General features: G+C 58.6%; 1 protein-coding gene across 2 annotated transcripts; it reads right to left on the bottom strand.

The window, feature by feature from the left end:
* Positions 1-1000: 1000 nt before the first annotated feature.
* Positions 1001-12697, bottom strand: LOC119845836 (nuclear factor interleukin-3-regulated protein-like). 2 transcript variants are annotated; one of them, XM_038378690.2, is made up of 2 exons: positions 12517-12697; positions 1001-4026 (listed from the first exon to the last, which is right to left on the bottom strand). In XM_038378690.2, the coding sequence occupies exon 2, from the start codon at positions 3002-3004 to the stop codon at positions 1667-1669; it is 1338 nt and encodes a 445-aa protein (XP_038234618.1). In that variant the 5' UTR covers positions 3005-4026; positions 12517-12697; the 3' UTR covers positions 1001-1666. The 2 variants fall into 2 exon arrangements, with proteins under 2 accessions (XP_038234618.1, XP_038234619.1); XM_038378691.2 differs by lacking the exon at positions 12517-12697 and adding an exon at positions 6059-6303.
* Positions 12698-14710: the final 2013 nt, after the last annotated feature.

Below are 14710 nucleotides of genomic sequence, written 5' to 3'. Positions count from 1 at the left end.
GGAGCCAGGACTCCTGGGTTCTACTTCATGAGCCAAGGATTGAACCCGAGTCCTGGCTCTTTGGCCTGCACTCAGACCATTAGGCAGCACTACCATGCTTCCTCACATGTCTCCTGGTTACACCCTTCTCGCTGCAGTGGGTATCTGAGTCCCAGGGCACGGCTCAATGCTGTCCCCTGGGTACTGGGGGGGGATTGGGGTATACCTCACGGTACAGTTGTTCTAACCCCCATCACCAAGGGTTCAGGCTGCAGAGCCCCTCGATTCTTAACATGTGGGCCCCCTTAATCTGAAGCCTCAAAAGGGGATGGGGAGCAAAAACCAGACCCAGACCCCCTCTTCTGAAAACAGGGGGAGGCATGGTGTCCGAGACTCACCTCGTATGGACCAGCCACCACCTGCAAGCACAGCGCCCCCTCCTGGCTCCACCCCAACTCCTCCAGCAGCCAAGGGTGTGCAGCTTGTACCACTCCTCCCCTATGTAACCATCCATCCATGCTCCCACATACCCATCCATCCATCCCCATACACTTTCCTCTCTGTCTATCCCCATGCACCCCTGCAATCTATCCATCCATCCAATGCCATACACACCTCCCTATCCATCCACATACACCCCCTCGATCTATCCATCCCCGTACACCCTATCGCCACACCCCCTCTATCTATCCATCCATCCCCATACACCCCCTCTATCTATCCATCCATCCCCATACACCCTATTGCTACATCCCCCTCTATCCATTCACCCATCCCCATACACCCCCTCTATCCATCCCTGTACACCCTATCGCCACACCCCCTCTATCTATCCATCCATCCCCATACACCCCCTCTATCTATCCATCCATCCCCATACACCCCCTCTATCCATCTATTTTCCTCCTTCCATACATATCCATCCATCCATCCAACTTTCTTTCCTTGCCTCATTCCACACCCTCCCCCCACAGCGGCTCCATAGCACTTTGGAAAAATCTTTTGGGGACATTTATTTGGATTTTTTTTTTAAAGATGCAGTTTTATTTTCATCAAATGTTTCCCGACTCAAAAAATTCCCCCCCCCGGAATCCCAGTGGCATCAACACAGCTGGCTGGCGGCATTGCTGGTGAGACAGTCCCAGTGCGAAGGAGGCTGCTGGTCCCAGGCCCTGGCTGCACCCCGCTGTCACCATCCTGGGGGCTCCAAAGCCAAGGGGGTGGGGGGATGGGGAGATCCTGCTTGGTCCTCTCTCTGCAAGGCCAGCCCCACCCAGCACATGGGGCTCAGACCTCAGCTTGGTGGGAACCGTCCAACAGCTCCCAAATCTGTGAGTTCAGCCAAGTGGAACCTGCTGCTCTCCAGATCCCCGGGCTCAGCAGAACAGGGATCTCTCTGCTCACCAGATCCCAGCTGGGCAGATCCCCGGGCCCAGCAGGACAGGGATCTCGCTGCTCACCAGATCCCAGCCGGGCAGATCCCTGGGCCCAGCAGGACAGGGATCTCTCTGCTCACCAGATCCCAGCTGGGCAGATCCCCGGGCCCAGCAGAACAGGGATCTCTCTGCTCACCAGATCCCAGCTGGGCAGATCCCCGGGCCCAGCAGGACAGTCAGTGTCGGCTTTGTCCACATCACCTGCCCAGGCAGTGGCTGTTCAAGGGCCGTGCCCCGCTATAGGGCACCGTTCATATGGGCCTGGCACTCTCATCGTGGCAACTGCCCCTCCACCCGCCGGCGAAGTCCCCAGGCTCCGGCCTGTTTGAGGGGGGCAGGGGGCTGCAGTAGAGGAGTCTGTCCACGGCGCCTGCGGCGGGGGGGTGCCCGTTGAGGAGCAGTGCCTGCCGCACCAGGGCCGCCATCTCCTCGTGCCTCTCACTCGACCAGTCAGCTGGCGCCTCTGGCTGGCAGCCGGTGGCACCAGGCTCAGGGCCCAGGTCCTGGCCACCGCTGCTGTGGGCCCGGCACTTGAGGCGCAGCTTGTGGGGCAGAGCGGCCAGCTTGACGTCCGGGGCGGGCGGGTAGGGGGCGGGCAGGCACCCCCAGTCGACCTCCTCCCCACTCTCCTCGCTGGAGTAAACTGCGAAGGGGGAACTCGGCTCGGCCACCATCTCTGTGGGCTCCGGCCTGGCCTCCCGCGCCGCCTCCTCCCCACAGAAGCCAGCAGGGGTGCCGTAGCCCTTGGCCCGTGGGCAGCCATACGGCTCGGGGGGGCCCTGCAGCTCCCCCTGCTGGCAATAGGCCTCACAGTCGCCATGGTGACCCCCGGGTATCTGCTGGGCATAGCTCCCCAGGGCCTTCTCCTCTTCTTCCTCCTCGGCCCCGTCCCCCTGCTCCGGCACCCCCCAGTCTCGGGGCGGCTCCACCGCGGTGAAGCCGTTGGCGCTGAAGAGGATGACACCCCGTGAGGCCGGGGCCTGGGGGTCGGGGGGGCGCAGCGCCCCGTCATCCCCCCGGGCCCGGCTCACGGCCTGCGCCTCCCCCGGCGTCCGCGGCAGCGGGCTGTCCCGGGAGGAGCCGTCGGACATGTCGGAGAGGGAGCCCCGCAGCGAGTATTTGGCTCCGGCAGCGTCCCGGCCAGACTGCTCCGTCTCGGACGAGTCCTCCGAGTGCTGGGCCCGGGAGGAGGCGCTGGAGTAGCCACTGTTGCCCCCGCAGCGCTCCCGGCTGGCAGCGCTGAGCTGCTGGCTCTTCTCCACGAAGGCGGCGGTGCTGAGGAGCCCGAAGCGCAGCTTGAGCTGGAGCAGCTCCGTCTTGAGGCGCAGGTTCTCCTCGTTGAGCGCCAGCACCCGGCTCTCCAGCACCAGGTCGTTGAAGCGCCGCTTCTCCCGCGAGCGCTTGGCCGCCTCGTTGTTCTTCCGGCGCTTCTCCCAGTAGCTGGCGTCCTTCTTCTCGTCCGAGATGAACTCCCGCTTGCGCCGGCAGCTGGCGCTGGCTTTGCCCTTCAGCGCCCGAGCCCGCTGCATCGCGCCCTCCGGGGGGACGCCCCCAGCCACGCACTGGGCGGACGAGCGGAGACCCTCCATCGCAGGGCCAGAAATAGAACCCAGGTCACGCCAGCTCTGACCCTCGATATTCCTTCAGCGTCCTCAGAGAGCCCAGGACGGTCGCCGGGGAAGGGTCGGGACGCTGAGGTTAGAGATGGCTCAAGAACTCACCCGTGGGTCTCCGCCACCAGGATATGGGTCCACAGACGTCTGCCACCAGGACACTGCACCCTGGATCTCTGCCACAGGGATAACACACCCCAGATCTCTGCCACAGGGATATGGGTCCACAGACATCTGCCACCGGGACACTGCACCCTGGATCTCTGCCACAGGGATATGGGTCCACAAATGTCTGCCACCGGGACACTGCACCCTGGATCTCTGCCACGGGGATATGGGTCCACAGACGTCTGCCACCGGGACACTGCGCCCCAGATCTCTGTCACGGGGATATAGGTCCACAGACGTCTGCCTCCGGGACACTACACTCTGGATCTCTGCCACAGGGAAAACGCCCCCCAGATCTCTGCCAGGGGGATAGCGTGCCCCAAATCTCTGCCACCAGGTTATGGGTCCACAGACGTCTGCCACTGGGACACTTGCCCTAGATCTCTGCCAGGGGGATAATGCACCCCCGATCTCTGCCACTGGAACAGACGATTCTCGCTAGCTCCTCAGCCCAAGCAGTTAACAAGCCCGGTGGCCGGGCAAGCTGCTGCTGTGAGTGGCCCTCCAGCTGTGACCGACAAGCCACGATGGGCACCCTCGGGCACCAGTGGGTACATTGGGGACCTGTGGACCATCTTCTAGGCGCCTGGAGGAGCCGCCGTTCCGCTAGGAGCTGTGGGATTCCGGCGGGCAGTTCAGGCTCAGCTGGGTCCCTTCCGTGCCTGCTGGGGGCGCTGGGAAGGCGCTGGCCCCCGGCCAGGAGCTCTGGCACCCGTGTCCTTCTCCGGGAGGCTGGCTGCGGAGACACGGCTGGGCTGCGGTTGTGGCGGGATGTGAGGCGGGCGGGGGGCGGGACCCGTGTCAGGTCCGGGAGGAGGAGGAGGGAACACCTAGGAGGAAGGACACGGAGGGTGGTTGGAGCACGGCCCAGCACGTCACACCCCTCTCCGCCGCTTACATAAGCCACAGGCGAGCAGGTCTGGGCAGGGCAGGAGAGGCCTCCGGGCCCAGCGGGCAGTGCGCCCCACATTCCGCCCCGCTACGGCGACGCATGTGCCATGGCCGGCCGGGTGCCAGGGCTGCCCCAACTACACACCGCGCACCATGCACACACACACACACACACCCCCCACACAGCTACAGACACCACACACACCACGCGCGCGCACACACACACCACACAGCTACAGACACCACACACACCGCGCGCGCGCACACACACACACCACACAGCTACAGACACCACACACACCGCGCGCGCGCACACACACACCACACACATACCACACAGCTACAGCCACCACACACACCGCGCGCACACACCCCCCACACACACTGTGCATCGTGCACACACACACACACACACACACACACACACACACACACACACCACATACAGCTACAGACACCACACACAGCGTGCACACCCACACCCCACACAGCTACAGACACCACACACTCACCCCACACAGCTACAGACACCACACACACTGTGCTACATGCACACACATTCCACACAGCTACAGACACCACACACACTGTGCACCATGCACACACACCGTGCACACAGCTACAGACACCACACACAATGTGCACCATGCACACACACTGTGCACACAGCTACAGATACCACACACACCGTGCACACAGACACACACACACCACACAGCTACAGACACCACACACACCGCGCACTGTGCACACACACACCTCACACCAGACAGCTACACACTGCACACACACACACACCGCACACTACACAGCTACACACTGCACCAGCAGTCACCACACACCCCATAGCTACACACCGCGCACCACGTGCGCACGCACACACACACAAACACAATACAGCTACACACACACTACACACCACACCCCATAGCTACACACCGCGCACCACGTGCGCACGCACACACACACAAACACAATACAGCTACACACACACTACACACCACACCCCAACATATCATGTGCACACACACTACACACCACACAGCTACACGCTGTGCGGACACTGCACACCACACAGCTACACATTGCACACCGCACACACTCATACTGCACACCTCACCACACAGCTACACACTGCGCGCGCACACACACACACACACTATACATGGTGCACTGCACACTGCACACAGACACTAGACACTGCACACCGCACAGCTACACACACACACGCACACACCCTGCACCCAGCTACACACCATGCACACAGGACAGTGCCCACAGCTACACACTGCGCACCACACGTGCACTTACCACGCACACATACACTGCCCACTGTGTGAACACACAGCATGCATGCCACACATTGCCCACAGATGCACACTGTACAATGCCTGCCACACATTGCCAACTATACAACACACACGCCACACCACACACCGCAAACACATCACACACAGCACACTGTACATGTTGCACCCCGCGCACACATCACACACACACACACACACACTGATCACACAATTACACACTGCACCCCACACAGACACTGCACATCACACATGACACTATACTGCACAGACACACGCACACACACACTACACAATTACACATTGCACCCCACATAGACCTGACACAAACACTCCCCAACACCCACACTGTACCATACACATGGCACACATTGTACAACTACACACAGCACCACACACCGCGCACCACCCACTGCACACTTACCATTACACACCCACGGCCCAACACACATTGCACAGCGTGTATGCATGACACTGCACAAGGATACAATTACACCTTGCCCCCCCACACAGACATCACACACTGCCCAACACACACCATACAGCTAGCACCACACTACACACCACCTATCAGACACGGCACACCCCCTACCTACCATGCACCCGCCACACACAGTACCCAATGCACACATCACACATTGCAACACACACACTACATCCCCACCTTGCCAGCGCCCCTACTTTGACTGCCAGGGCGGCTGTAATGTGGCACGTCCGGGCAGTGGCAGGGCAGCCAGCCCGGGCACATCCACCCTGGGCAGAGAGGAGCGCTGAAAGCCAGACGAAAAGAGCAAGGCGGCTTCCCACTCTCCTTCCTCCCCTGACCTGGCTCTTTCCCGGAAGGAGGCCAGTGGGGCTGGAGCGGGGAGGTGGGTTGCATAAGGCAGGACGCCCAGTGGGTCACAAGAGCCCGTTGTGCAACTGACCCAGTCCCGGGGAGGAATATTTCCAACCCCCTGGGCCGAGCCGGGGCGTGTGTGTGGAGCAGCACGCTCGGCCTGTCCGCCCCCGCCCGTGCAAGCCGGGCCGGCAGATGTGAGCACTAGGAATATAGGTCAGTAAACATTGAATATTTATCAGCCCCGGCAGTCAAAACAGGTCCGCTGCTGGCATATTGCACAATGCCGCTGCTTAGGCCCGGGCACGGCGCCAGCAACCTACTAGCCTAGAAAGCGGTTCTGTGCGAAAGTCAGAGGAACAATGGGGCTATGGGGCGGGGAGGAAGTGGGGGGATTGGAAGCAGCAAAGGGGCCTGGGTGGCTTGGCTCCACACCGCCGGGTCCGATGCCACCCGGAGGAGATGATCTAAGCAGGAGCTGAGCCAGGTGGGAGAGAAACGGGAGGTGGAAGCTGCGGACGGCAGATTCAGGAGACGCGGCCTCCATCCTCAGGTGTGCTGAGAGATCTGGGGCAAGGTCCGAGATCACCAAAGGGGTTTAGGCACCTTTGGGACCAATGGGAGTTAGGTATCTCACACCCTTGGAAGACCGGGGCCAGATTTTTAAGAGCTTATTTGTAAAAGCGTCTGCCCCTCACTGAGCCACCAGGTTCCACCATCCAGCCTGCTGCCCCTTAAATCGCTCTGGGCCTCAGCTTCCCCATCTGTAAACGGGGGGAATAATCCTCCCGCCTTTACTTGTCATTTATTAGGTGTATTACAGTAGCAACTAGGTGCCCCAGTCACGGAGCAGGGCCCCACTACGCTAGGTGCTGCACAAAGAGCGTCAGAGAGAGTCCCTGCCACACGGAGTTTACAATTGTAGACACAGGGGAGCAGAGGAAACTGAGTCAGAGAGAGAGGCAGGAACACCAGGAGACACAACGGGTCAGTAACAAACCTGGGAAGGGAACCAGGTGTCCGGTGCCCTAGCCACAACCCCCCCGCTGAGCCCTCATTCTGCTCTCTGCTGCACAGCACCCCCTACTGAGCTGCCTGCAGCATGGCATTCTCCACTGAGTCTCTCCCTGCACTTCCCACCATCTACTCTGTTTTCTTCTCTTTTTAGGTCAAGGCTGTAAGAGAATTTCCACCTAAACAGGAAGGATCCGCCCCAGGCACCGGCCCCGTGTCCTCATGGCACATGGAGCCACGGGTGGGCCGGGCCGGGTGTGTACTTCAGGTGAGGGCAAGTCTGGGCATCGCCTGGCTGCACTGGTATGAAGGGCACTGCTGACCTACTTCCCAGCTCTGTATCATCGCCCTGGGCTACCGGTTACCTAAAGGCAGAGACCAGCCCCCTCCGGCAAAGGTCGGCTCCCAGGGAGTCTGTCTGGGCTACTTTGGTTAGTCTGTCTGTCCATTCACCCTTCTTTCCCCATTCACCCCATCATCATCCATCTATCCCGCCCTCCCCATACACATCCTCCATCCATCCATCCCCATACACATCCATCCCTAGCACAACGGGATCTGGGGTGCTACCGTAATACATCTAATACATAATGTGCAGCACTCAGAACATGAAGTCCTCATTCACCAAATTACACCTAATAAACAGCAGTCTACCTTTACCGAAATGGAAACAAAAACTAAGATCCTCTTACGTCACATGACTCCAGGAGCTGGTGCGTTAGAAAAACACATCATATTTTGGGTGAGCTGGTGACAGGTCCGCCTGTCTCCCTACCCCATCACGTTCCTTCTCGGTGCCTATATGTGACACCAGGTACCTCTCAGGAGGTAGCTGAGTGCAGTCCTCCCACCCACCGCTATGTTCTGCTCAGGCTCAGCCCTCGCAGCTCAGCCTTACTAACCCATGAAACCAGAGCTAAGGAACCAACTCAACATCCGCCTTGGCCAACCAGGGCGTTCCCATGGTAGCCAGCGTGGGCCGGGGGTTACATCACCTGAGCGGCAAAAGGCGAAGGAGCGGGTCAGGAATGGGGCAGATCTCTGCTTGCCAAGGCCCCAGCCGCAGGTTTGAGAAGGAACTATCCCCAGCTCGGGTGTGACTCTGGAGAGAGTCTCCCGAGGTCAATGGAGCGAGCCACAGGAGAATCAGATCCCAGACAATGGGAAAAGTGCCTTCCCAGGATCAAACCAGTCCTCTCCAGAGCTAGAAGCCTATGCTACCACAGCTTGAGCAACACCCCAATGCCTGCTACAGTGTGTGTGTGTGTGTGACAGAGAGAGAGAGAGAGAGAGAGAGATTGCGGAGGTGTTAGGGGGTGTCAAACCCGCACACAGTCTCTCCCGTGCACCCCTCCATAGCCTGCTGCTAACAAAGGAGGGGCTTTTTTGTACAAGGGGACAGATCCTCAGTTGGTATAATGCAACATAGAGACACAGGAGTCCTGGTTCCCAAAGCCACCTGTGCTCTAACCACTAAACCCCACTCCCCTCCCCGAGCGGGGAACAAACCCAGGAGTCCTGGCTCCCAGCCCCCCCCCCACTCTAATCACTAGACCTCACTCCCCTCCCCAAGCTGGAAACAGAACCCAGGTGTCCTGGCTCCCAGCCTCCCCCCCCCACTCTAATCACTAGACCCCACTCCCCTCCCTGAGCTAGGAAGGGAATTGAGGAGTCCGGATTCCCAGCCGCACACCACCCTCGGGGAAGGGACTCAGGGAAGCCCTGGGCATCCCAGCTTGGCCAGGATGTTTCTCCACAGTCCATGTGTCCCCCCCGAGGGACCTTACACCCCCCCAAGCTCTGGGGCCACTGGGCAAGTCCCTTGAGGAGACAAGGCTGCAGCTGGATCCATCCCGCCACCGGGGATTCAGTCCTGCCTGCCAGCCCATGGCTGGGCCCAGGACTCGCAGCCCCCTCCCCCAGGCTTCCAGCGCCTCCCGGTGTAACTTTATAGAACGCCCCGCTCGCTTGCCAAGCAGGGATGTTCTGTCCCTGGCGGGGCTGGAGTGGTGCCATCGCTCCCCATGGCATCATCCCCCTGGCTGGCGAGGCCTCTGGGCCAGCCCGGGCTCCTCACCCCTCGCCAGGAGCTGGATCCAGACAAGCAACGGGCCCTTACATCCTCTATCTGCCTGACCCCTCCCTGTGCCTGGGATCAGGATCAGGCCCATGGGCCCATCTAGCCCCGTAAGCCCCCCCTACCCTAATCCACTAGGCTCCACTCCTCCCACAGCCAGGGAGAGACCCCAGGAGCCCCAGCTCGAACCACCAGTCTCTCTGCCCTCCCAGAGCCAGCACTCCCAGGTCACCTTCCCAGCCATGAAACGCTCTGAACCCTTTGATCCCAGCCCTGGCCCCGCCCGCCCTGTGCTGTTATCAGCCCCACGCCCAGCCTGTCCCCTGCTCTGGGGACAGCACAGAGCATGAGCCACACGCCCCGGCTGGCCAGGACCCCGCCACCCCCCCACCAGCGCTGAGCTACCCTCACTTTGTGGGGGCGGGGCAGTCATCCCATGAGACAATGGGGAGGGGAAGCCTTCAGTGCTGGCTGCATGGGAGCCAGGACTCCTGGGCTCCGTTCCCAGCTCGGGGAGGGGAATGGGGTCAAGTGGTTGGAGCCGGGGGCTGGGAGTTAGGACTCCAGGGTTTTGTTCCAGCTTGCGGGGGCAGGAGTGGGGTCTACTGCTTAAAGCAGGAGAGAACAAGGGGGTCAGGACTCCTGGGTTCTGTTCCCAGCTCCAGGAGGGCAGTAGGGTCGAGTGGTTAGAGTGGGGTGGGCATGAGTTGCCTAAAGGCCTCAGGAAGAGGATATCCAATTTACCTGCCCCTTCATCTGCCCAGATACCATGGTGATAGGCTCTCCCTAGCACCACAGGAAGATCAGACTCATTTCAACCCCAGCCCTGGCCTTTGAGCCGAGCTGATCCTGTGGTGGGGAGTTCCACTGGTCAATCTTCCCCTAACCAGCTACCTGGAGACTCTTCCCAACCCCATCTCCCGCTCAGCAGCATTCGGCGCTCAGAGACAACATCCGAGATAAAGCTGGGATCCCTGAATGGCCCATGGGATCCGTGGCTATAAATCTGGGGCCCCCATGGGTGTGTAGGACCATGCCCCACCCCCCATACACAGCCTGGTGGCAGCCTGGGGCTCGCCCCTCACTTTGGTGGAGTATGAGCTCAGCTAGCTAATGTAACGTCATCGCACACTAGCCACGATCGGGGCCCCTCATCCAGAGGCTGCCCCAAAGAGCTCAGCCCAACCAGGTAGGAAGAGTGGAGGTGGGTCGCTGCCCCACTGCTCTTTGGTTTGACTCTGTGAGGGGAGAGAAGGAAAGAGCGGGACTGGAGATCAGATTCACGCGATCTCAGGCTGGTACCAGATGGGCAGATGCCCCCCCATCTCCCTCTGCTACTGCATCAGACCTTGTCCCTATGCCCACCCCCAACACAACAGAGCCTCCAGCTCCATCTGCCCCACAGACCTGCCCCTCACTACCTCATCCGCCCCTGCTAGCCGGGATCGGAGCAGGGAGGGAAAGTCACCATGTAAATCTGGGGAGAGGGGTGTAATATGGAGTGTGTGTGTGTAGGGAGGGGGTGTCTGTATGTGTCCGTGTGTAGATGGGGGTGTGAAGGTGGGGGTGTACTGGGGATGTCTGTGTAGACGGGGTGTGAGGATACTGGGGGGATGTCTCTGTGTACATAGACTGTGTGTGAGTGTGTGTGTACTGGAGGATGTCTCTGTGTGTGTGTAGATTGGGGTGTGAGAATACTGGGGAATGTCTGTGTGTACATAGACAATGGGTGTGTGTGGGGGTGTCTGTACGTGTGTGTAGATGGAGGTACGAGGATGTGGGTGTACTGAAGGATGTCTCTGTGTGTGTGTGTGTAGGAGAAGGGGGGGGTTCTGCGTACGTAGAAAGTGCGTGTGTGTTCGCGCACGCATGCACATTATTTACAAGCTTCACTCCACACTTTCCAGACAGCGTTCCCCTGGTTTGAGATGCTGGGACCCCAACTTTGCTGCTTCACAATACACCCCTGTACCCTAAATTTATGTGTGTCCCCCAAAGGGCCAAATTCACCCTCAGCAGAGAGTGCCAAAACCTTCTCCCTCCCTCACACACACACACCCTGCCCTGGCTCCTTTTGGCTTGGCCGTGCCTGCTACACACACCCTGCAAAAGTAGGTCAGGATTGAGGGGAGTGACTGGGAAATAACAGGCAGAGAGCATGTGTGTGTGTGTGTGTTGTCAGGGCTTTGATCCAACAGGGCCAATTCCCTGATACGGAAGAGTTCAGGGAGTGTTGTGGGAAGGATACTCCAGGGAACATACACATACACCACAAACAGATGCACGCACACACACATACACACACAATTACATGCACACAGAACACAGAGAACATGTGCACGGTGTATCCAGACACAAGACACAACACACAAGAGATACACACACAACAGAGCACCAGTGAATCATACCTACAAGCACACATGAAACACACTCTAGATATATACAATGCACACATACTGCTTTACATACATGCAACGTATATACATGACAAACAATACAAAAGGAATACACAGAGCCACAACATAGTTACATAACCACACAGGACAAACATATACACAGAACATGATATGTATACACTACATACACACCGTATACACACACCACACAACACATACACAATACATCCCCCAAACATACACAATACATCATACAAACACCCACGACGCAAACCACAATACATACACACCTCCAACCACATAAAACATCACATATACACACACACACTACACAGACAACATGCTTATGCACAGAACACACAATACAGGACATACACAATATACAGACAACCTGCAACACACACAGCAGAATACATACATCATACCCACCCCCTAAAAACACACAAAACGCATCATACAAACACAAACACATTACACACACAACATGCAATACACACAAAATACAATACATAACACGGAACACACAACACAACAGCCCCCCCCACCATACGAAACACATCATACAATCACAACAAGCTTAGACACACACACAAGACACTCCACACACACGAGGCAATACAATACACACCCGAAACACACACAACATAACACCCTTAGACACGCAACACATACAACACTCTTAGCCACCCAACACACTGCACACACGCGACACCCCGGCAAACGCACGCGCCCCCTCCATGCGCGCACACGGTAACCGACACCCCCCCAGCCCCCCCACCGCGGGCAGGGCTCGGTACCTCTCGGGCCGGGCCGGGCCGGGCCGTGCCGGGCCGGTCCCTGCGGGCGGTGGCGGCCGGTCCCTGCAGCCGGCGCACGGAATGTGTGTTACTGGGTCACCCGGTTGCATAACAGCCGCTTGGCGCCTCAGTCACGTTCCGCTTCGCAACACACAAAACGGGGGGGGGGCTAGGCCGGGAGCCAACGAGCGGGGGGGGGGGGCGGGGATAGTTAATCCACCCAGAAGGCGAAACCACCAGCCGCGATCGGAGCCCAGCCCAGAGGCTGGGCAGCGAGGATGGGCGCGCCCCGCCCCCCAGCGGGGGCAGGGCTGGCTGCTGGGGAGGTGGGGTCTGTCCGGCTCCACCCATGGGAGGGGCGTGGGGGGGGCGGTCTGTCGGGATCCCCCCACAGAAGAGATGGGCAAGGGATGAGGTTTGTCTAAATGCTCCCCCTGGCGGGGGGGGAGGTGCCTGGACACCCCCACCCCACAGAAGAGATTGGGGGGTCCTGTTGCATCCGGTTCCCCTTTCCCTGATCTTTCTTCTTCCGCCTTTGCTAGCTCACTGCTAACCCCCACTCCAGGCATAAATGGGGAGTGGCTGTTGTAGTCGGACCGGTAGGAGCCAGGAGGGGGCCCTCTGGTCTGCTCCCCGCCCCCCGCTTCTGTCTCTGCCACTCCCCTGCCTCCTCCACCCACCAGGATTTGACTTGGGATGGTGCCATCGTTACCTGGCGCTGGCTTGGGGATGCATTAGACCTGGGGTGGGAGAGGAGGAGTGGAGAAAAGATCTGCTTGTATCCAAGGCCAGGTCAGGGGATGCTCTGGGCCCGTGGAACCAGGGCCCCCCAGTCCAGGCCTTAACCTGACCCTAGATGAAACACTCCACCCCAGAGGTGGCTACATCTCAGCACCAAGTGAGGGATCCTTATATAAGCAGCCCCCATGCCGCACCCCAGAGGTGGCTGCACTTCAGCGCCGGGCAAGGGATCCCTATATAAACAGCCTCATTTAAGCTGGGGAAAATCTATCCCAAAGGGGGTTACAAGCGCTGGAAAGAAGGCAGAGGGCCAGAGCCCTTTCACAAGCTTTTAGGCTCCACAGATCCCAAAGCACTTTACAAAGGAGGGGTGGCGATGGGGGAATTTCCCATAGTGTTGTTACGAAGTGACTGACTTGCCCTGGGACCATTCCCGGGGGGCTGCAGAAGGGTCACATCTGCTCCTGGAACAAAGCAGGAGCCCAGAGCTCATCAGGATCCTGCCGGAGGAGGACGTGGGACCGAGAGGTGACAGGAGGCAACACAAGAGCTGGGTTTTTGCCACATGCTGGGATGGACAAGGACAGTGCGAGCCAGAGCCAAGGGGGTTTCCACAGCAGCATGGCTGGGTGGAGGCCTGGTTTGAGCCCGGTTGGACTTTGTCTTGTGCTAACTTAAGGACTTTCCGTTGCCGTGTTCCACCTGACTAATAAATCCCACTCGGCTTTGAGATGGCTGTTGGGTGTCGCTGCAGATCCTGGCTGTTCTGCACTGATCCCTGAAGAAGGCACAAAGTCTTGACCCAGGAGTCTGTCTCTGTTAGACTCGCTGGGCAGAGCTGACGGAGCGAAGCAAGAGTTCTGAGCCCAGAGGCCTGGTTTCACAGCTGGGGGGAATTTCCCAAAGGAGGAAAATAATAAACAGACTGTCCAAGAGCATTAACATCTGGCCGCCCCCAGCCCCAGAGAGATTCGCTGCACAGAAGTTAGTGACGCCATTGACAACACAGTTGTTACATCAGCCAGATGTGCAAGAGCTCAATGGGGGAGCTGCATAGCGCCCCTCCGTGTTAGCAGTGACAGGGAACTGAAGGACATGAGAAGGTTTCAGAGGGAACAAGGATAGCCAGGCTCAGGAGCAAGGCAGCTGGATAACAGCCAGTTCCCTTTTCCTCGGAGTGTGATCAAAAGACGCACCCAGGAAATGGGAGCTGGTGGCCCATAGCTGTTTTAAAGATGGTAGGCCCCAGCCAGGAATCAGATCTATGAGGTCTGTAAAACATGACTGGTGCGGAGAAAGTAAATTAGGAAGTGTTATTTACTCCTTCTCATAATACAAGAACTATGGGGTCACCAAATGAAATGAATAGGCAGAAGGTTTAAAACAAACACAAGGAAGTACTTCTACACACAACGCACAGTCAACCTGTGGAACTCCTTGCCAGAGGATGTTG

The sequence above is a fragment of the Dermochelys coriacea genome, chromosome 20 (assembly GCF_009764565.3).
Source record: "Dermochelys coriacea isolate rDerCor1 chromosome 20, rDerCor1.pri.v4, whole genome shotgun sequence".
Lineage (NCBI taxonomy): Eukaryota > Metazoa > Chordata > Testudines > Dermochelyidae > Dermochelys > Dermochelys coriacea.
Note: the sequence above shows the minus strand (reverse complement) of the source record. Positions and strands in the feature narration are given on the sequence as shown.